Genomic DNA, 24,577 nt, shown 5'->3' with positions numbered 1-24,577 from the left:
ACTAGGAGATAGCCAGACAGATTGGGGTAGGAAGTTCCAGAGAAAGGGAGAGGCTCTGGAGAAATCTAGAGTCATGCATAGGGGGAGGTTAAGAAGGAAGCTACTCATTATGAAAAAATATACATAGATAGTCTAGTTCTCTGAAATAATACTTATTGTTTTGTTGTTTGTCTGTGCTTTATTGCTATATATACAATACAGACACATTTAAATTAATATTTTTTTATTTTAAACTGAAATAGTATCATGCAATGTATACATTTTTTTTTAAAATAGGTGGTTCGCAAGAAGCATGTACTGGCTAGCTTTCAAGAATACTTGGAAAACAATTCATCTACTGTTGTTGGGCTACTGCTAAATGATGGAAGAATTTGCACCCATTTCATTGAACAATTGCTGGGTATTTAAAGCAAAGCAATGATTTCTGTCTAATGAGAAATGGTTAAATGCATTTAGGTATACAAATTGATTTTCTACAAGTGTTTATTGCAGGACACAGCACCAGACCTTTGGGTATAAGCTCTGCCTGTAAGAACTTAAATTTAAAACAATGCTCCATGTAGTGGCTGCTACTGTGTACACACTGAATATGCCCATTTTACATTCTTAGTTAGTTTGGCTGAAAATAGACCAAAGTCCTTCCAGTTCAACCATAAAAAAAAAAATTATAATCCTACACCCACAGTTGATCCAGAGGAAGGAAAAAACACAGAAAAGCATGATCCAATAAGCTTCTGCAGGGGAGAAAATTCCTTCCTGATCACCCAAGAGGCAATTGGATATTCCCTGGATCAACTTTCCCTATAAATGTTAGTATCCAGTTATATTCTGTGTATCTAAGAAATAATTCAGTGGAGGGGGGAGGAGGCAAATAAGCGTAGCTTCTGCTTTTGTGTGCAACTCCACTTTAAGGAAAAATATGTGCCGATTCCCCCATCCTTACATTTGAGGGGAATTCACTTCCGCTGTGATATGTTCTCATGGCGGAGAGCCTTCCCTGCCATCAGAACACAATAATCAGAGTTGTAAGCTATAGCTGGCGGCACTGATCATTCTGGAAAAATCCGACAGGCTGGTTGTATAGAAGTCGATCAATAGATCAACTTCTCTACAACCAGGATGCCCATACATGGATTGAGATTCATGAGGTCCTTATTCCATGTAAGGTTAGGCGTAAGCCTCAGTCCAGAAAAAGTGTCCCAGTACTACTAGGTCTTCCAAGTCCACTGAAAAGCCCTGTACAGCATGAAGAAGAATGTTAGATTGCTATAAAATAACTAAAGGGAAAACTTTTTATTAGGTGTAGCGGTGTGGGGGGTTAAAACCACTATCAGGTTTTTATTGCTGTCTGTATCCCCGTAAGGGAACTTCATTCTTATTGTCCTTATCACCATTGTCCATGGGAATGAAAATGAGGGTAAACCCAAACTTTTAAGTTGCCACCAGAACAGGAATCGGGGTAAATCTTCCTGTGGGGACACTTGTTTCCAAAACAACTGTCCAAGAGGACATTTCTCCAATTTTGGAAAAATATCTTTTGATATCCTCCTGTTGAGAAAGAGAGGGGAGAAGAGATGCAGCTGTGCACAGGTAGGACAGGGAAATATTAATCTTTTTTTTTTTTACCTTAATGCGAGGAATGCATTAAGGTAAAACCGATTTTAGCTTTAGTACCAATTCCGTCTGGCCAATTGTATAATGACAGCTGGGTGAGACTTTCGTGAATGACTCGGATTCATGCCATTCATTGTGTACAATTGTGTTGCTAGCTGGTGACAGGGATCGCATGGTACAGACAGGGCCAATCACAGCCCATATGTACCATGTGATTAGCTTTGGCCAATCACAGCTAATTACAACAATACATGAATGAATCAATTTCATGCAGTAAAAATGGTTGCTTATACCAGAGAAATTCACTGGTATAAGCAACCATAAAGTGTTGCAAAAAAAAACCAATCCTGATCATTTCCCAAGAGTAGTACTATGGTAACACCATATTGCTCTGGTCACAGTGTGTTATTTTCACCAAAGAAATGTAGCAGAATACAATTTGGCCTACATTTATGAAGAATAATTATTTATTTGCTAAATTTTATAACAAAAAAAGAAAAATGCTTTTTTTTCAAAATGTTGTGGTCTTTTTTCATTCAGTTAGCAAAAAAGTAAAAAAACTCAGTGGTGATTAAATATTACCAAAAGACAGCTCTATTTGTGTGAGAAAAATGATAAAATGTCATATGGGTAGTGTTGCATGACCACACAATTGTCATTCAAAGTGTGACAGCATTGAAAGCTGAAAATTGGCCTGGGCAGGAAGGGGGTGAACATGCCTGTTATTGAAGTGGTTAAGTTAAATCTCCCTAAAGGGTCACAGATAGAAGAAAAAAAACTGTCAGCAGTTTTAACCCTCCCTTACTCTATCCAAAATGGAAAAAAATGTTTTGGTTTTACGTTTACTTGAATGTTTGCACATTTTTTGACTCTACAACATCTCCAAAATAGAGTTTGTATTTTACCCTCCCAACAGATTTTTTGCTTCCAGTTTCCCACTTTGCACTCTGGGAATATATGCTGCATTTGAAGTGTACAGTTGCTCATTTCCCAGGGAGTGGTGGTTCCATTGCCATCTTAGAAATACACAAAGTTTGGTGAATGAAAAACTGACAGCAATACTAAATGACATGCATGATAAATTCATGCGCACTTAGCAACCCTGGCTAGACCATCTCCTACCAACACAATTGCTTGCACGTTTCTTAGAATTGTAACCTAATGTGGTGTTGATATACCCGGAGCTAGCCTCCGGGGTGGAAATGGACTCCTTCCCCATCATTTTTTTTCTTCCCTCTACTCCCTCTGCTCTCTCTTACCATATTCTTCCATCTTTTTCTACTCTCTCTGCCTCAGAACTGTCTACTAGCAGTACCTATTTTTGGTCTTATGGATGACTACATTGACTACATTGCGATTTGAGCTCGTTCATTTTGCATGGGCTCAAATCGCACTGCAAAGGTGTCGGTTTAGGTATCGGAGCATTTGCATGAGTACAAGTACTCGTGCGAATGCTCAGTATCTGCACCGATACCGGTGCAACCCTAGTAAATAGGTCCTCTTGCCCTATTTTGTTAATCTTCTCTTGAGACTTTCTAAATCTAAGATATCCTTTCTAGTGATTGGGGACCAAAAATGAACTGCATACTTAAGATAAGGCCAATCAGTGTTTTGTAAAGGGGTAAGACTACAGATTTGTGCCTTGAATTATAACCCTTTTTAATGCATATGTGTATTCTGCTTGCTCTGCTAGAGGCAGCCTGGCTTTGAATGGTATTGCTAAGTCTGCGGTCCACTAGAACCCCCAAATTTTTTTTCCATTACTGATTCTTTCAGTGTAAACCATCCTAATGAATATATTGCCAGCAAGTTCCTAGCACCCAAATGCATAACTTTGCATTTTTCAACATTGAACCTTATTTTCCAAGTGTCTGCCCATCTCTCTATTTTATCCAGGTCTTCTTGTAATGCTGTTACATCCTGTGCTAAAGTTAAAGTTCCACTGTACAATTTAGTATCATCAGCAAATACAGAAATGGAACACTTAATTGCAACCTCAATGTTATTTATAAACAAGTTAAATAACATTGGCCCTAAAATAGAACCATGGAGCACACCACTCAAAAGCCTAACCCATTGACAGGCTGAGTCATTTACCACTATCCTGTGTACACATTCCTGAAGCCTGCTTTCTATTCATGTACATACAGTTGCCTCCACTCCATTAGACCTTAGTTTATACATTAAGGTTTTGCCGGGTATGATGTCAAAGCCCTTGCAAAGTCTAGATAAATTATGTCTACTGCCTTTCCTTCATCTAGGTTGCTGCCTCCTTCCTCTTAGAGCTTAACAGATTGGACTGACAAGAGTGGTCTTTCATAAATCCATGTTAATTGTGAATACAATTTTCCCTAACAAATGTTGTTGTTGAAGCCCTTAGCATTCTCTCAAACACCTTACAAACTATTGATGTTAGGCTGACTGGTCTGTATTTTATTGGCATGCTGTACATCAAGACTCTTCTTTGAATAGTGGAACCACATTTGCACTATACCAATCAGCCAGTTACTGTTCCAATCATTAAGGAGTAGGGGTAAGCTTGGGTTCTCACCAAACCCAGTCAGGGGGTTGCATAGAAGGCATTCCCCACCCTGCACCTACAAGTACACAAAGGGGACATTTTAGGTCAATGATGTCATGAGAATGTCCACCCCCTGCAAACATGCAGCTGTGGGAAAGAGAATGCTGATTGACCTGGTACTGACAGCTTCCTTCCAGGTTCAGATGAAAATGGTTTCAGACCAAACCCAAGCCCATCCCTATTAGGGAATCTTTAAAAATCAGTACTAGTGGCCTGGCAATCCCTAAGCCAAGCTCAATGAGGACCCTCAGGTGTAACACTGGAGACCTGTTTATATTTAGCTTTTCATATATATATATATAATTTTTTTTTTTATTTTTTTTTTTTTAATTTATTACATTTTAATTTGCAACATATTACATATACCAAGAATAAATTATCATATCTTTACTATTCAATACAAAGCATAGAAAAAAATAAATTACAATCCCATCTTTAAACCTACCCCCTCAACACCCCCACAAGCCCACCCCCCTTTCTCTTCCCTTAGCTCCGAAATTCCTGAACCTTCCTGGTTAACCATAGGACTCCCTTCTTTCTTAACCTATCTTACTATCTACTTTTAATTTTTAATTAATGGGTCCTCTAATCACCTCTTTTTCTATTTCTCTCATTTCAGCATATTTATTTGATCTCTTAAACTCATCCCATTTTTCCCACCTTTCTTGGAATCTCTCCATTTTATCTTCTTCCATATGGTAAAGTTCCTCCATTCTATACATATAGTCCACTCTTCCTATCCAATCCTTTATTTTTGGTGCCTCTTGTTCCTTCCAAAATTTGGGTATCAGTCCTTTTGCTGCATTTCTGAGATAGAACAATCTGAGTTTTTATATTTTTCTACTGAAAACTCAGTTCTATGGAATAAACATATCTCTGAGTCTTTTGGGATTCTAACCCCAATCTCCTGAATTTGGTGAATTACTCTCTCCCAATATTCCTGAATTTTAGGACACTCCCATCAGATGTGTGCCATTGTGCCTTTCTTCCCACAACCTAGCCAACACATAGGTGACTTATCCCCACATTGCATATGTGACACATTTGGTGTAATATACCACCTAGCTAAACATAGTTAATTTCCACTACTTTCATATCTACAGTCCCGTGTGCTAATCTAAAAATGTTCTTTTTTTATTCCTCATCCAGTGATATTCCCAGTTCCCTTTCCCATTTCTCCATATACAAAGGGGCAGTAACTTCTATCATTCCGGTAAAAATGTTATAGATTCGGAAAGTCCTATGCTTACCATCTCTACGTGTGCTTAGCAATTGTTCAAATGGATTTATATAAATTTTTGTCCTTAAAGGTCTAGGGAGCTTTGCAACAAAATGTTTTAGCTGAAAATATCACCACTCATCTAATCTAGTAAACAGATCTTTCTTTTTTTTCAGCTCCTGATAGTAAGAGATCTCTTCCCCATTCATTATGTCCTTTAACTGTGCATCTTTCTTATCCCATTACCCGAAATGTTTTCATTCCCCGGTGGAAAATAAGCTGTAGTTTTTTATTCGCCCAGATATACCTTGTTTTTTTTTAAAATTATTTTTAAATTACATTCCTGGAAGCTGTATAGGCAACATATGGAATCTACAGAATTTTTGAGACAATTATTTTTATTATGTTTATTCGTCCTAGCCAATATAGGGATCCTATCGCTAATTTCCTTAATTCCTCTTTGATCTAATTTATTAATGGGATTTAATTTACTTTATATAGGTTCTTTAAGGATGCGGTTAAATTTATTCCAAGGTATTTTAATTCTCTTTCCTTCCATGCAAAGGGAAATTCTTTTTGTAATACTTCCTGCAGAATTTTTGGAACATTAATATTTAAGATCTCAGTTTTGGTTGTATTCATGTTTAAGTTTTACAGCTCTCCATAATCTTTTATTATTTTTATTAAGTTGGGCAGAGTCAAACAGGGGTTTACCACATAGAATAGTATGTCATTAGCATACGCAGCTGCCTTATGCTCTATCTCTCCAACCCGAATCCCTTTTATGTCTATGCTATTCCTTATCATTGCTAAAAGAGTTTCTAGAGATAATACAAACAGTAAAGGTGACAATGGGCATCCCTGCCTTGACCCATTATACATCTTTAAAAAATCTGATAACGCTCCATTAACCTTTACTGCAGCAGAGGGATGACTATATAATTTCCTTATCCACTCCCTCATTTTGGGACCTATCTCCAAAACTTCCAGCGTGTCTAACATGAACCCCCAGTCCAGCCTATCAAAAGCCTTCTCTGCATCCACTGACAAGAGCAGTACAGGGGCTGGCTTTCTCTCTCTTACGTTTTTGTATCAGAAGCAGCGTTCTCAGTCCATTGTCCCTACCCTCCCTCCCAGGAACAAAACCCACCTGGTCCATATGGATCCATTCCAGCATCCGGTTCTTCAACCTATTTGCCAAATCTTTTGAATATAGTTTAGTATCAGTATTTAACAGTGATATAGGTCTGTAACTGGAACATTGGGTTCCATCTTTTCCCTTTTGTTGTATGATGGTGATATAAGTTTGCAGGGATTCCTCCCTCGTTTCCGTCCCTTCTCCTAGTGCATTCATATATAACCATAGCTTAGGAATTAATTGATCTTGAAATTTTTTATAATATCTCACAGTATACCCATCAGGACCCGAGCTTTTCCCTACTGTTGTGCCCTTCAATGCCATCTGAATTTCCTCTTGCGTTATCGATCTCTCTTGGCCATTTAGCTGTTCTTCTCTTAACCTTAGTAATCCTGTTTGTTTTAGATATAACTGTCTTTTTTTTTTAATTCTTCTTTTTCTTTCTTCCTCTTCTCCTTTGGGCCGTTAAAAGGTAACATTATATAATTTACTATAGTATTTTTAAAATTCTTTAGCAATGTCTATGGTTGGACAGACCAGTTCTCCATTACCATCTCTGATTTTCTCAATATAATTCCTTGATTTCTTTTTTTCTCTGTGCTCTCATTAGGTATTTCCCTGGTCTATCTCCCCAACGATATCAATCACTTACCATCATATTAAATGCTCTCCTCGTTTCTCCCTCCATTAGATTACATAGCTCCTCTCATTTTTTTATTATATTCTGCTGAATCTGTTTTGGTAATCTCTTTTTATGAAGCTGTTCTAGATCATATAAATCCTTAAGCAGCGTATCAATTTTCTCTTTTCGTCCCTTTTTTTTCTTTTCCCCAATCGCTATAAATATTCTTCTGATATAGGCCTTATGAGCTTCCCACACTATTGCCACTGAAACTCCTTCAGTCTCATTTCTCTCAAAATATTGTTCTATTTCTTCTTTTATTCTCTATTCAGTCTCATGAACCTGAAGGAGTATCTCGTTTAATTTCCACATATTGAACTTATTTTGCTCTCTTTCCCATAATAACTTCGTTGTGAAAGGTGCATGGTCCGAAATTGTTATAACTTATATATTTACTTTAACCAGGGACTCCAAATATAATCTAACCTTGAATACGTCTCATATGTCGGAAAGTAGAACATATAATCTCTAACCTTAGGATATTTAATTCTCCACACATCTACAAGTTGACTTTGATACAACATTCTTAGTATAGTTTTCAGAGATTTACTCCCCTCTCTCTGCACAGGTGATGTCGTGTCAATCTGCGGATCCATGCAGAAATTAAAATCTCCTGCCACAATTAGTTTACCTTTTTTAAAATCCAGAAGTTTTCTCAGAATATTTTTCAAATAGGTCACAGGATTTCTATTGGGGCAGTAAATATTTGCCACTGTACATTCTATTTCCTGCAATTTCCCTCTTAAGAACAGGAAGCGCCCCTCAGGGTCCTCCATCTTCTCTTCCAGTTTAAACCTTAAAATTGTTAGCTATACCAATTGCCACCCCTTTGGCACGCTTAATCAGAGAGTCTGCATAAAAACAGGTTGAGTAGTACTCATTTGTTTCCCGTAATAAATGAGTTTCTTGCAAAAACACCAATGCAATAGATCGTTGTTGTCATTCTTATAATTTGCCTATGAATCGTTTATGGTCCTAGTCCCACTGTCAATTCAGCCATGGGGTGGGGCTCTGACCACATACGCTTCTCCAATCCACGACCTCAAGACCTTGGTCGTGTTTCTAACTATCTATCACACTTCCCATATCCACCTTCCCAAGGGGGGCCGGGGAAGAAAGAGAGGAAGAGTGAAGGAAAAAAAAAAAAATATTATTATACACCTAAAATTCCTCCTTCCCCTCTCCACCCCTCCTCCCATATAAAAAGGAGGGAAAAGGGAGCAGATAGGGGGGAGAGGGAAAGAAAAAGAAGAAAATAATTAATATAAATATAAAACTCCTCCCTCCCATCTCCCCACCCACACAATAAGAATGCAAGGGGAAGTAGGCAGGGGGAAGAGGAAAAAAACAAATAAACAAAAAAAAAACCCCACATTTAATTCCTCTCCTCCCCATCCCCCCCCCTCATTTTATCTCTGTCATTTCCCACTAGGTGCTACCTGCCAACCCTCTTTTTCTATTCCCTAAATCTCCTTTACCCCCTCTTCCCAACCTGGGATAATTGTATTCTGAAGTCCAAGTCTCTCACAAAAGTCTCCTAAGTCTTTCGGAAATCTCATTCTTGCAGAACGACCATTTTTCCATCCAATTAAACATGCTGCGAATCCCCAGCTATAACGAACATTCTGCTTTCTCATCTTTTTTTTTTTTTAATTTAAATATTTATTAAGTTTCCAGATAAAATACATATTCCATCATTTTCTCATGCAACATACAAAACCATTAATTATATCCCTTTCTATATCTATTTCCCCCCCCCCTAACTAAACATCCCATCCCTCCCCAATACCACCCACCCTGCATTTCTCCATGTCTTCCCTACAAAAGTAAGAGTCTCTTTCACATATCACTCCCTAAAGCTTCATATATTTAGCCTTAAGTACAAATTCTTCCCATTTTCTCCATTTCACATAGTATAACCCCATCTTGTCTTCCTGCATATGGTACAATTTCTCCATCCTACAAATCTGATTCACTCTATCTACCCAATCCTCTTCCCTTGGCACCTCTGTCCTATGCCAAAACTTGGGTATCAAACCCTTTGCTGCGTTTAGATAGTGCCATATACCCGATTCCTTGTATTTGTTTACTGATAACTCTGGATCCAATCCCATATTCATCTCACAAATCATCCCAATTAAATTAACTATTGTCTTCCAAAATACTTGAATTTTTGGACACTCCCACCATATGTGATATAACGTGCCTATCTTTCCACATCCCCGCCAACACCCCGGTGAGTTCTCCCCACTCATCTTATGTTCGACATTCGGTGTAATGTGCCATTTTATTAAACACTTGTAATTTATTTCCACCTCTTGCATAGTTATATTCTCATGAGTTAATCTATATATTTTCTTCTGTTTATCCTCTTCTATCACAACCCCCAGATCTCTTTCCCATTTTGCTATATACGATGGCTTTGTGTTTGTGTTTGTGTCTAGTTCAATGAGAATCTTATAAATTTTAGCAGTGCCGTGTTTCCCATCTCCCCGTGACTCCAACAACCTCTCAAACAAATTCCAATCCGTTCTAGATCTCAAAGGTTTCGGAAGCTTCCCAACAAAATGTTTTAATTGGTGATATCTCCACTCATCTGTTTTAGTGAAAATTTCTCCTTTTTCCTTTTCCAAATCCTTAAGTGATCTCAATTCCCCCCCTACCATTATATCTCTCAATTGAACATCCTCCTTTTTAAACCATTTTCCTATAATCTCCTACCTACCTGGAGGGAAAAACTCTGTATTGTGAATTGTGAATTAAAATCCCACTTCATGTGTTTGTACGATATATCCCAGACCCTTAAAACATTTAATGTATATAAACTTGTGCTATCTTTTAATCCTCTATATTGTGCTGGCACCCATATAATTTTACTCAAATTAGCTTTGCTTAGTTCATTTTCAATTTTAACCCAACTTTTCCCTTTTGGATTATGCGTCCAATCATAAATTCTCGCTAAAACTACTGCTCTATAATATCTCTTAAAGTCTGGCACTCCCAATCCACCCTTCTCTTTATTTCTACTTAACAATTCATAGGATGTTCTAGGTTTTTTATTCTTCCATATATATCTTGTTATCATTTTTTTAATTGCTTTAAAGAAAACCTCTGGGAGTTTAATTGGAATCATATGAAATTTATATAGGATTTTGGGTACAATTACCATTTTTATCAGATTTATGCATCCTATCCAAGATGGGTTTCCTCCTCCCAATTTCTTTAGTTCCTCCTTAATCTCATTTAACAGTGAAATGTAATTTGATTTGTACAAGTTTTTGTATGAAGCAGTGAGTTTTACCCCTAAATATTTTATCTCCCTATCCTTCCATATAAAGGGGAATTCTTTTTGTATCTTTTCTTTTTCACTATTTGAAAGATTTATATTTAAAATCTCAGTTTTTGTTGGGTTGATTTTCAAGTTTGATAGCCCCCCATATTCCTTCAGTATCTTCATTAAATTTGGGAGTGTTATCCTGGGGTTTCCCACATAGAACAACAGGTCATCCACAAAGGCAGCCACTTTGTGTTCTGTTTTTCCTATCTGTATTCCCTTTATATCTATATTCTTCCTAATTGTTGACAATAAGGATTCCAATTACAAAACATACAACAATGGGGACAGTGGGCAGTCCTGTCTTGTTCCATTTGACATCCCAATAACTGCAGAGGACTGCTTGTACAATTTTCCTATCCACTCTCTCATTCTAACTCCCATTCCCAGGGCTTCCAGAGTGTCCATCATGAAGCTCCAATCAACTCTAATGAATGCCTTTTCGGCATCGATTGAGAGCACCACCACTGGAGTTTTCCCCTTCTTACTTTTCTGAATAAGCAACAAAGATCTCAATCCATTGTCTCTGCCCTCCCTCCCCAGCACAAATCCCTCCTGATTCCCATGTATCCATTCGGGCATTAAATCTTTCAACCTGTTTGCTAAGACCTTTGCATATAACTTAGTATCCGTGTTCAAAAGTGAGATTGGTCTATAACTAGAGCACTGAGAACCATCTTTCCCTTCCTTTTGAATGAGCACCATATGAGCCTGTAGAGATTCTTGCCTCATTTCCATCTCCCCACCCAGGGCATTCATATATATCTTCAATTTAGGTATTAACAATTCACTGTATTTTTTATAGTACCTCACAGTATAACCATCTGGCCCTGGGCTTTTCCCCGTCGTAGTATTTTTTAATGCTACTTTTATTTCTTCCTGCATAATTTCTGAGTCAAGGGAATTCAATTGTGCTTCGCTTAATTTCGGTAGACCCACGTTTTTTTAAATATATCCTTCTTTTTTTTCAATACTCACATTTCCAATATTATTTAAAGAGTCGTGGGAGGTAATATTATACAACTTACTATAATATTCCTTAAACACCTTAGCAATCTCTTTAGTTGAATGAACCAGTTCTCCCTTGGAGTTTCTTATTTTTTCTATATAATTCCTATTTTTCTTTTTCCTCAGGGCGCTCATTATATACTTTCCTGGTCTATCTCCCCATCTATACCTCTCACTTAACCCTTTATTAAAGGCTCTTCTCTTCTCCTCTTCCATCAGAATCTCTAGTTCTTCTTTCTTTTTTATTACCTTCTGTCTTATCTCTTTTGTTCTATTTTTATGTATCTGCTCCAAATCAAACATTTCCTTTAAAAGCCCACTAAGTTTCTCTCTTCTTTCCCTTTTCTTTTTTGCCCCGATCGCAATCAATATTCCTCTTATGTAAGCCTTATGGGACTCCCATACTGTAGCTACCGACATGTCTCCTGCCTCGTTCTCCCAAAAAAAATCGCTCAATCTCTTCCCTAATCTTCTGATCAGTCTCCTTATCCAGGAGAAGTGCCTCATTCAACTTCCATCCTGAACCTCCTGTCAACCGCCTCCCCCACCCTAGTTTCATTGCAACAGGGGCATGATCCAAAAAGGACATTGCTTCTATTTCTACTTTAACCACAAACTCAATAAATTGATGATCTACCAATATATAATCCAACCTTGAATACATCTCATTTGCATTTGAGAAGAAGGTATAGTCCAGGGGTGGCTAACCTGTGGCTCTCCAGCTGTTGTGGAACTACATTTCCCATGAGGCATTGCAAAGATGGGAAGTTACTGACTTGCAGAGGCATGATGGAACTTGTAGTCCTGCAGCAGCTGGAGAGCCGCAGGTTGGCCACCCCTGGTATAGTCTGTTTCTTTCCCATGTGTTATTCTCCAGATGTCCACCAGTTGGCACTCATGCATCACCCTCTTCAAAGCTCTCAGAGACCCACCTCCCTCTCTCTGCATAGAAGAGGTTGTATCCATTTGTGGATCCATAGAGAAATTGATGTCCCCAGCCAATATCAAGCGACCCTTTTTAAAATCCATCAATTTTTTTCAATATACCTTTCAAATATATCTCCGATCTCTTATTTGGGCAATAAATATTCACTACTGTACACTCAATTTCCCGTAGTTTACCCTTTAAGAACAAAAATCTCCCCTCAGGGTCTATTTCTCTATCCTCCAACTCAAACCTTAAATTCTTTGCAAACCCTATTGCTACTCCCTTTGCTCTCTTAATTGGGGAATCTGCGTAATACCATGTTGGATAATATCTAGAGTTCAGCTTAACATTTGACTCTATCTCAAAATGTGTCTCCTGCAAAAAAAACACCGAAGATACTCTATGTTGTAACTCCTTAAATAACCTAAATCTTTTCCCAGGACAATTCAACCCCTTTACATTATAAGTTATAAACTGTAGTTCTTCCATCCTTCTTATATCTCTTTTCTTCACCTCCATCCCCTCTCTTCCTCCCTCTTTACTTTTATACCTCCTCCCATCATGCAGAGTATTAACCTTAATACCCCTCCCCCCTTCCCCTCCCACGCACCCTCCCATACTACTACTTTCCCAAACCATTCCCTCCCACCCCCCCACCCAACACCCTCCCTTTTACTACCCTACCCATTTTTAGGCCTCTAGTTTGCCTACTAATCATTTGTGGGCCCAAACCCACCTTTGATTCAAACCTTGGGGCTAAACTATGCCCATGAACGGCTCTCCCTCCTTCCAACCTCCCCAATTACCCTCTATCTATTTATTTAGCCCAATAAATTTCCACCGAGCTCTTAAAAACAGAGCTCCAGGGGAAAAACCATATTCTCCTTCTTGTCAGTGTTCCTGCTGATAAATCTGCAAACATCTGTAAATTAACTTCTCCGTATTTTATTACTGCTTTTCCTTTTGTCCTCTTCCAAAACTCCACTTTATCTCTACAATAATGGAATCGTACAATCATGTCCCTCGGTTTTTCGTGTCTACTTTCTTGTTGGAATCTTCCAATTCTATGCACTCTATCGATCTTAAGAGGCTCTGTTGCTGTTCTGTCCATTATTATATCAAGCATTTTCACTGTTATTTCTGTCAGATCTTCTCCTTGTGAGATCTAAGGCATGCCACATATCCTTAGGTTACATATTCTATCTCTATTCTCCTGATCTTCAAGTTTGTATAGGAGATTCCTTTGTTCTTTTCTCATTTCTGTCATCTGTTTTCCAGATTTGCTATAGCTCGGGCGTGTTTATCTAGCTTTCCTTCCGTCTCTTCCACTCTTGACAATATCTGCCCAAGATCTTTGTGAATCCTTGCCATTTTTTGTTTCATGGATTTTTCAAGACCCTTAAACATATCTGCTATTTCTGCTTTAGTGGGCATTTGTGAGATCTTCTCTTGTTCTTCAGAGTTATCAGTATCCACTGTCTTTTCTTCAGCTTCTATATGTTGAATGATGTTGATTGGATGCCCCCAAGATCAATCTGGAGCAATCACCAATACTGTTTTCCATCTCTCGTTTTCCACTTACTCCCTGTTGTCTCTCTGGGGTCTGTTTTTCTTGTGAGGGTATATACTTTTTAATTGAGCTTGTTTAGGATGCCTTTGGCGCTCCCTCTATTGTCACTATTTTTCATGCTGTTAATGAGTATTTCTATCTTTCCCTTTCTTTTTTTCTCCTCTTCTTCCTTTCCCCCTTCTTTTCTTTCCTCTCCTTTCTTCCTTTTCCAGACCGGGGGGCTATTTTAACATTTAAGTAGGGAATATATCCCTCCAAGGATGTTGTCTTTTTAGAATGCACCTTCTCCTACTAGGGCCCCTGGGGTAATTGCCCCCCCCCCCCCTCAGTTCAATTAACAGTTCAGTTCAATTCATGGTTCACAGTTCAATATGCAATACTTCTGCCGCTCTCACTCACCCTCTTGGTCCTTCCATCTCCATCCACTCTAGGTGAAGCGGCTTCAGGCTGTCAGCACAGTCAGGATTTGGGAATCTCAACCCAGTAATGGGAGCAATCCGGGGGTGGTCACCCTCCATGGCGCTTCACGGGTCCCGGGCAGAGATGGTCTTGTCAACAGGATCGGAGTCTCCTTGCTCCTACAAGCTAACCAGCATCTCTGCCTCCCAGCACTCCTCCACGGTGGACCATGTGACCACCCGGCTTCCTCGGAGCTCCAGTGGACTACACCTCCTCTCCTAGCCCCTCGACACCCCGCTCTCCTCCTCCTCCTCGGCTTTACTACACTCCACTGCCGGTCGGTACTCAGAAGGGCTCAAGGACTCAAAGTCCTCCAAGGGGACCGCACTCCAGCTCCGGTAGGTCTCAGGCTCCTAGTTAAATCATACTGGCGGGACAAATGGGAGCGCCTGGTTACCGAGAGCTCTCACATTGAGCTCCCTCTCTGCGCCATGTTCAGGTTCCTCCCCCTCACCCAATCATCTTCTACACAAATTACTATATTTAGTTCTTCTAGTCTGTTTTGAACCTGGCTTTCTGACAACCACCCTGGTGCCTCTGTTCACTCTGAAAGAGAATTTTCAATTTGCAAGAGAATTTTTGCTTAGCTTAGTGAATGAGGTAAAGGATTGCTGACATGTAATCAGGTGCAAGCAAAAATACAATTTTTTTTATTTTTTATTTTTCTTGCATGTGACTGGGTATTATTTTCAAAGTGAATTTTTACTACATTCACTAACCTAAAGGAAAATTTAAATTCCCTTGCAAAGTGAAAATCTCCATCTCCAAGCAAGATATGTGACAGTTAGTGGATTATCAGAAATCCTCCCTGGTTCTGTCTCAGTGTCTGGGGTACTGAACCTGATTCTGTATGCCAAGATGGCATAGGTGTTTATTCCCCCCAAAAAGTGGAGAGCGAATACTACAAGTTGGAATAATTCCACTGCACTCTATTTTTCGCTTCACCCATGCGTGAAAGTACTGAAACTAGTGGTCTAATCCTTTGAGGTGAACCCTTTGTTAAATTTAATGCTAGAGCACTCTAGAGGAACATTCTGCCATGATGGGACTGGTCTCACCTTTCCCTGGACAGGGAGATACTTACAGATCAGTCTGATGTTATGCTTTGATTAGTTGATAGCATCCCTTATGATATCACAGGGTTGCTATTTTCTGTCCCTTTTGTGGGAAGATTCTTGTCACAGAATCAAGATTCTCTGACTGGGAGGAGTTCTTGTCAGTGAAAAGTGGATGCAGGAGGAGTGCAAGCTACCCATCAACTTACTGGCATTCTAGGCCATCTACTGTCACTCTTTGATTGGACTTCACAGCTTAAAGCCACCTGGAGAGGATAAATACCACAGTCCATACGTATATCAAGGGAGCACAAGGAGTCAGGCCACAGTGCAAGAAGCTGTTGACCTGATATAGAAAACTGGGAAAATAGTTTTTTTTCCCACTAGGATGTGTTTCTTCAGATTAGTCAACAGTTGGGTACCTGGTCGTGGACCAGATGACATCCTGTTACAATTTGGGGGTTTCTCAGGGACGACTATTCCATCCTGCTACTTAGTCTCTGACTTTAACTTTATGGCTAATGAAGCCCAGGTTGAGAAAATGTGGTCTGAACCATGCTTCAGGCATGTGAGGTTTCTTCTTGATGGTCACATCACTTCACTTAGGAGGCCTTCAGATGCTGTGTGAGACCCACACTTTAACTACAACTCTACCACTTTAACTTTACAATCTCTTAGATTATCAGTTTTTCTGCAGTCTGGCAAGGATAAGAGCCTGACACTAAATTAAATCAGGGATCTAATCTCAACCCTTGTGATTTTGTTTAGACAACCTTGAGCTGCCCAGTTCATAGTTAGCATGGTATTTCAAAGTGTTAGTCACGTTGTTCTTACTATTAGGCCTCTCGTGGCTCCACAAGACCTTAATCTAGTACTTTCTCTAAGATTTAGTGTATTGCATTTTAAGCTACACTATACTTTTACCTGAAGAAGGATATAATGCTACCTTTTGTTCCACCTCTTTACTTGTTTACTCTTTGCTCCTTTGATCCAGTTCAGAATTTATCTGTCTGCCACAGTTTTTTTCCAACAGATGGACTCATTATTTTCATTATGTAAGTTCCTTCTTTAAGGAATCTCAGTTTGTCTAGTCTAGTGCAACTGTGGCATACTACAGTCTTCAGATTATCTTGCAGACGTAATCTCACAAGGGACAGGAGCCCCTGTTCTCCATCACTACACATTCTTCTAGGCACTAGACATCTGTGAATTCACAATATTAAAGTGACAGTCCTTTCAAGATACGTTGCTGTGGACCAAAAATCTGTGTGCTTTCAGCCCGTGCAGATGAAATAAGTGAATTGCTCACTCACCAAACTTATTTGACTTTGGTTAAGGTGGTCAATAGCGCATTGTTATGATATGTTATGATATGTGATATTGTTATGAAAGATCCACCTCTGGCTTTCCAAGGATGTTCCTCCAGGTCATCGGCACATCGCAGATAATGGCCCCAGGTGAATAATCATAAGGTTCCAGGCAGGTGCGGACTGACAACTCATGGGGCCCCCAAGCAATAGGGGACCATGGGGCCCCTGTTTCCTGGCCCACACTCAAACCACACCCAAAAAGCCTATGAAAAAAGTACCAGGGGCATCTCATGGGGCCCCCTTCTGACCCAGGGCCCTCGGGCAGTGCCCGAGTTCCCAAATGGTCAGTCCGCCCCTGATTCGAGGTAAACAAACAGTAGACGGACTCTCTATATGAAGATCTCTTATCATTCAGATCTGTGATTGTCTGTCAGCTTTGACAGCTTCCCGGCAGAATAGTTTAGTTGTTTGGAACATCCCTTCAATGATAAGGAGAGCCTGATATAGAGAATCCATCTTCTGTTGGTTTACCTGGAACCTTATGATTAGTCTTGAAAGTAGTGTCACTTTAATATTGTGGTTCACTTCACGTTCACTATTGACAGGTTTGATACTGTTTAGATAATATTGGGAGTATGTAATATCACACTTAATAATACTTGTTACAAAATGTAGAGAGATGTTTAGTTTTGATCAGATGTTTTATCGTTGCACAGCGCCTACCTATTCACGATTGTAAATGTTCAAGTGTAATCGCACAATGTGGGCACAATATTAATATTATTTACCACAATGACACCAGGTGCCATAATAATATTATATATTTAATACTAGACATCTGTCTCCCAGTTATAGAAGGTGGCTACCTGGTCTTCAGTTCACAAGTATAACCAAGTGAATATTGTGGCATCATGGGTATAACATTTTATATCTGGCATTGTGATTTGATGACACCACTATACTTCATGGTTTTCATCTTTTCTCTCCCCATTTGAAAGGACTGCTTTCAGACTTCCCAGAAGTCAGAAGCTGTATCCCCCAATGAAGGTAAATGGATTTTTGTGCTTTTCTTTATAGGGAGACACAGATCCCTCCCTCCCTTCATTTTTTTTTTTTTTTTTATAGTTTATGCTTGTTGGCTCGTTGTGATAGTTAAGATGATTCATGAAGAAAGTTATGTTTACTTTATTAGCAGTTGCTCACAGCTTGCTACTACCAGATTTTTGTAGTGTGTACTGTGGTATAGCTACTAGGTGGAGCTGTGTCTTTGATTTTGCCCAATGTCTTACCTTCTAAAGGCAGAACGTATACCCAGAGGTCAGCTGCTGTTTCACCCAATGAACTACTGTCGAAAAAGGATTTTAAGGTGAGTGCAAACATTCATTTTATTTCATTTTTATCTATTAAAACAACAGTCTTGCAGAGTTATAGGTCAGCTTCACCCCTATGTGCTGCAGTAAGATGTGCATTGGTGAAAATAGTGCATGTGCATTTTTTGGTCTTTTGTGGTGTTATAACAGCCTATTGAAATTAATGGACTGCCCTAATGCAACGAGCCATAATGCATGATATGCGTTAATGCACATGTGTTAATATACCACACCAGACCAGAAATATCTGAATAGGCCTAGTAGCATCAAGAGTTGAACTCATTATGAAATTAATTTATGCATTGTTAAATAGCAACATTTTTACATGGCTTATAAGCCAAGTAAGAATAGAAAGAATGTACACTATATTGCCAAAAGTATTGGGACAACCGTCCAAATCAGTAGATTCAGGTGTTGTAATCACCTCCATGGCCACAGGTGTATAAAATCAAGTACCTAGGCATGCAGGCTGATTCTACAAACATTTGTGAAAGAATGGGTTGTTCACAGGAGCTCAGTGAATTCAAGCATGATACCATAATAGGTTGCCACTTGTACAATAAGTCCATCCATGAAATTTCCTTGCTACTTATTATTTCACGGTCAACTGTTAGTGGTATTATAAGAAAGTGCAGCTGGGAACAACAGCAACTCTGACAAAAAATGGTAGGCCACGTAAAATGACAGAGTGGGGTCAGCACATGCTGAAGAGCACAGTGCCCAGAAGTTGCTGACTGTTTTCAGAGTCAATAGCTAAAGACTTCAAACTTTGTGTGGCCTTCAGATTAGCACAACAGTGTTTAGAGAGCTTCTTGGAATGGGTTTCCATGGCCGAGCAGCTGCATCCAAGCTGGAGTGATGAATCATGCTTCTCTTTCTAGCAATCTGATGGACGTGTCTGGGTTTGGTGGTTGCCAACAGAACTGTACTTGCCTGACTGCATTGTGCCAAGTGTAAAGTTTGGTGGAGGGGGGATTATGGTGGGTTGTTTTTCAGGGGTTGGGCTTGGCCCCTTAGTTCCAGTGAAGGGAACTCTTAAGGCATCAGCATACCAAGACATTTTGGACAATTTCATGCTCCCAGCTTTGTGGGAACAGTTTGGGGATGGTCCCTTCCTGTTCCAACATGACTGTGCACCTGTACACAAAGCAAGGTCCATAAGGGATGAGTGAATTTGGGGTGGAGGAACTTGACTGGCCTGATCTCAACCCAATAGAACACCTTTGGGATGAATTAGAGTGGAGACTGTGAGCCAGGCCTTCTTGTCCGACGTCAGTGCCAGACCTCACAAATGCGCTGCTGGAACAATGGTCAAACATTCCCATAGACACACACCTAAACCTTTTGGACAGCCTTCCCAGAAGAACTGAAGCTGTTAAAGCTGCAAAAGGTGGGCCAAGTCAATATTAACCACTTCCAGTCCGGACACTTTTACCCCCTTCCTGTCCAGGGAAATTTTCAGCTTTCAGCGCTATCACACTTTGAATGACAATTGCGCGGTCATGCAATACTGTACCCATATTTTTTACCATTTTTTTGAGACAGATAAAGCTTTATTTTGGTGGTATTTATTCACCGCTGGGATTTTTATTTTTTTTGCTATGTAAATGAAAAAGTTCAAAAATTTTGAAAAAAAGTGTTTCTTATAAAATTTTGCAAATAAATAATCTTTCATCATAAATCTTGGCTAAAATGTATTCCGTTATATTTTTAGGAAAAAAAAAATAAGCCAAATTAGTTTATAACCAAAAATTATAATTTTTAAACATTTTTCTACATTTTTATTTTATTGTTTTATATTATTTATGGGTTTTTTTTGTTTTTTTTACATACTGTCACCCTAGTAGTACAGTGTCACCATGGTGACACTGTACTACTTGTGGGGGGTTAAGAAGATTTTTTTTTTTTTACAGTGATTGCTTTTACACCCATAAAGGATGTAAAAGCAATTATTTCTCTTTCTCTCTGTCTGCATTCTTGGCCAATCAGTGATCACACGATCGGGACCTCGTACAGAGGTCCTGTCCGACGATTTGTGTTTCATTGTGTCCGGAGGACACAGCGGGCACCGGATCTCCCAGGGAGCGCGCACAGCTAGAAATGGTGGGTGCCGTTTATGAACGGCAACCCACCCCTGGAGTGCCACCGTCCTGCCGTTTATAAACAGCAGGCGGACGGCAAGTGGTTAAACCCTACAGATTAAGACTGAGATGCCATTAAAGTTCATGTGCGTGTAAAGGCAGGCATCCCAATACTTTTGGGAATATAGTGTATGTAGAGTGTTGTTTAGACACTAATCACACTATGTTTTTGTTTTTCATTTTTATATTTATTTCATTCAGAATGAACTAAAAATAAATGAATATATGGATTTTTTTAATGCATGACTATTCCTATCGGTTTGAGAGATATTACCATAAAATGCAGCAGTGCTCTAAACAATATCTATACAAAACAGGATTTATTTGTACCATTGCAGTGCTTATTCTAAAAGTGGAAGGGACAAATAGCTTTTGTTTTTTTTGTAAACATTTTTGCTTTGAATAAGAGTGAGCGCTCTATAACTACAACATAACTTTTCTATTTTCCACCAAAAGCTCACTTATCAAATTGTAGAATGGACAGCCAGATGAACTTATGCTAGCATATTGCCTGACAGGTTGCTGAGTACACAATTTGCACACATTTTTGGGGCAATTTGATAGTATGTTACATTTGCCATGCCAAATTCTGCTTGTAATTTTTTTTTCAGGGATGTTAGTAAATACAGAAGATGATACTGCATCAGTCCTTGCTACTAAAAGTAAGTTTGTTTACACAAAATGATACAACATTCTTAAAATGTATTATAATCCTTTCTGTTAGTTTCTGTACTGCACTTCAAGTGGTATTAAAATACCCTCACTGTAGATCAGCGGTTCTCAACCTGGGGGTCGCGACCCCTTTGGGGGTCGAACGACCATTTCCCAGGGGTCGCCTAAGACCATCGGAAAACACATATTTCCGATGGTCTTAGGAACCGAGACGCCGCTCCTGTCTCCGGCGATGTGTGGGCGGGATGATATGCTGCCCCTGTCACCGCCTCCTCGCCGCTGATTGGCCACCAGAACTGTAGCTCAGGAGAGGCACACAGGCGGCCAATCACCGGCGAGAAGGTGGAGCTTGGAGAGGAGGAGCCGAGCGGCAGCGCGCGGAGATCGAAGAAGATCGAGGGAGCTGCAGGAACGAGTGAAGAGAGAGGCCAGAGAAGGAAGACAGCTGACAGGTAAGTGCAAATTTTGCTGCTGCAGCCAGGTATGCAGGCTGTAGATGGGAGAGGGAGAGAGCGAGCCCAGGCTGGAGCAGGGGTCAGCAAGGTAAGTATCATTGGTGTCAGTGGGAGGGATAGTGTCCCATCATTTGTGTCACTAATACCAATGATGGGGCACTATTCCTCCCCCCACTGACACCAACGATGGGGCACTATTCCTCCCCCCACTGACACCAACGATGGGGCACTATTCCTCCCCCCACTGACACCAACGATGGGGCACTATTCCTCCCACTGACACCAACGATGGGGCACTATTCCTCCCACTGACATCAACGATGGGGCACTATTCCTCCCACTGACACCAACGATGGGGCACTATTCCTCCCACTGACACCCACAATGGGGCACTATTCCTCCCACTGACACCCACAATGGGGCACTATTCCTCCCACTGACACCCACAATGGGGCACTATTCCTCCCACTGACACCCACAATGGGGCACTATTCCTCCCACTGACGCCAATGATGGGGCACTATTCTTCCCACTGACACCAATGATGGGGCACTATTCCTCCCACTGATACCAATGATGGGGCACTATTCCTCCCACTGACACCAATGATGGGGCACTATTCCTCCCACTGACACCAATGATGGGGCACTATTCCTCCCACTGACACCAATGATGGGGCACTATTCCTCCCACTGACACCAATGATGGGGCACTATTCCTCCCACTGACACTAATGATGGGGCACTATTCCTCCCACTGACACCAATGATGGGGCACTATTTCTCCCACTGACACCAATGATGGGGCACTATTCCTCCCACTGACACCAATGATGGAGCACTATTCCTCCCACTGACACCAATGATGGAGCACTATTCCTCCCACTGACACCAATGATGGGGCACTATTCCTCCCACTGACACCAATGATGGGGCACTATTCCTCCCACTGATACTAATGATGGGGCACTATTCCTCCCACTGACACCAATGATGGGGCACTATTCCTCCCACTGACACCAATGATGGGGCACTATTCCTCCCACTGACACCAATGATGGGGCACTATTCCTCCCACTGACACCAATGATGGGGCACTATTCCTCCCACTGACACCAATGATGGGGCACTATTCCTCCCACTGACACCAATGATGGGGCACTATTCCTCCCACTGATACCAATGATGGGGCACCATTTCTCCCACTGACGCCAATGATGGGGCACTATTCCTCCCACTGACGCCAATGATGGGACACTATTCCTCCCACTGACGCCAATGATGGGACACTATTCCTCCCACTGACGCCAATGATGGGACACTATTCCTCCCACTGACGCCAATGATGGGGCACTATTCCTCCCACTGACGCCAATGATGGGACACTATTCCTCCCACTGACGCCAATGATTGGGCACTATTCCTCCCACTGACGCCAATGATTGGGCACTATTCCTCCCACTGACGCCAATGATTGGGCACTATTCCTCCCACTGACACCAATGATGGGGCACTATTCCTCCCACTGACACCAATGATGGGGCACTATTCCTCCCACTGACACCAATGATGGGACACTATTCCTCCCACTGACACCAATGATGGGACACTATTCCTCCCACTGATACCAATGATGGGACACTATTCCTCCCACTGACAGCAATGATGGGGCACTATTCCTCCCACTGACACCAATGATGGGACACTATTCCTCCCACTGACACCAATGATGGGACACTATTCCTCCCACTGATACCAACGATGGGACATTATTCATCCCACTGACATCAGTGATGGGGCGCTAGTCCTCCCACTGCAAAATTACAGTTATGAAGTAGCAACGAAAATAATTTTATGGTTGGGGGTCACCACAACATGAGGAACTGTATTAAGGGGTCGCGGCATTAGAAAGGTTGAGAACCACTGCTGTAGATGAACAAGTACAGAGGGCAAATTTGGACAGCAGCATTGTTAGTCTAGGGGGAGAGCACTGTTAGATGTACTAACAGATTTAAATTTAACACTAACAAATTGAAGCCAAACTCCAGCAAATATACTTTAGAAGGAGTTACAGCAGTTTTTTTCTGCTTTTGGGATAAAGGTTTTATGTAAATAACATTTTTATATATTTTTTAAAAGCTTAAAAACTAAATCTAATGTAACCATCACAACTAAGAATTGGTAAGCTGCAAAATAATAAATGTTTGTGTAGCGGCGAGCGCTACCCTGCATGAGCCGCTTGGTATGATAAGTCCTTTGTTCTCTGCCACAACTCTGTAAACCACTTCGTCCCCTCTGACACACTTGGTTATATATTAGCATGCTGCAAAGGCCTATATTAGCTTAGGCATCAATATAATTTCAGAACTGTATCAGCATATAGGATTATACACCAGACCACTTGACTGTAAATAAAGTAAGTGTATCATTGAAAGGCAAAAGCCAAAAACAGTAAATAGGTAAATAAGTCCATTTGACTGCAATGAACTACAATGTACTTTGCCAGCTTTTTGTTGCCCTGTCCCAACTTTTTTGAGACATGTTGTCAATTTCAAAATTACCTTATTTTTTTTCTTAAAATGGTACATTTTCTCAGTTTAAACATTTGATATGTTTTCTATTTTCTGTAGTGAATAAAAAAATGGGTTTATGAGGTTTGCAAATTATTGCATTGTTTTTATGGAGATTTTATACAGAGTCACAACTTTTTTGGAATTGGGGTTGTAACTGACACATGTACAAGACTGCGATATGGCAATTAATTCAAATCACAGTGGCACTAAGCTAAATATAACTAGTATCAGCAACTCGGTAAAGAAGCAGTGGAAACCGTGAACCATTTGATCCATTAACACCATAAACAGTAAAGTCTCACAATACCTATATAATAATAATGCAGTAAACCACTAGCAGTTGTATCAGAGTGCACTCTGTATATATAGTCCCCTAAGTAAAGGCTGGGATATGTTTATATGCTTCTGGGACCTGGTTGCCTCTATAAAGTAACTGTTCATTATATGGCACCTGACTTGCTTCTTCAGC

General features: G+C 40.3%; 1 protein-coding gene across 1 annotated transcript in view; it reads left to right on the top strand.

The window, feature by feature from the left end:
• The window catches only part of MEI1 (meiotic double-stranded break formation protein 1), a 576,193-nt gene that overhangs the window by 2,497 nt on the left and 549,119 nt on the right, over positions 1 to 24,577 (top strand). Inside the window, exons 2-3 of the mRNA XM_089687729.1 lie at positions 277 to 400; positions 21,021 to 21,071. Of these exons, the coding sequence (XP_089543855.1) occupies positions 277 to 400; positions 21,021 to 21,071 (175 nt within the window). The remainder of the gene's footprint in view (positions 1 to 276; positions 401 to 21,020; positions 21,072 to 24,577) is intronic.

Source organism: Staurois parvus, unplaced genomic scaffold (genome assembly GCF_062004578.1).
Source record: "Staurois parvus isolate SC_StPar_1 unplaced genomic scaffold, SC_StPar_1.0 ptg000436l, whole genome shotgun sequence".
In the NCBI taxonomy this organism is placed as follows: Eukaryota; Metazoa; Chordata; class Amphibia; order Anura; family Ranidae; genus Staurois; species Staurois parvus.
Note: the sequence above shows the minus strand (reverse complement) of the source record. Positions and strands in the feature narration are given on the sequence as shown.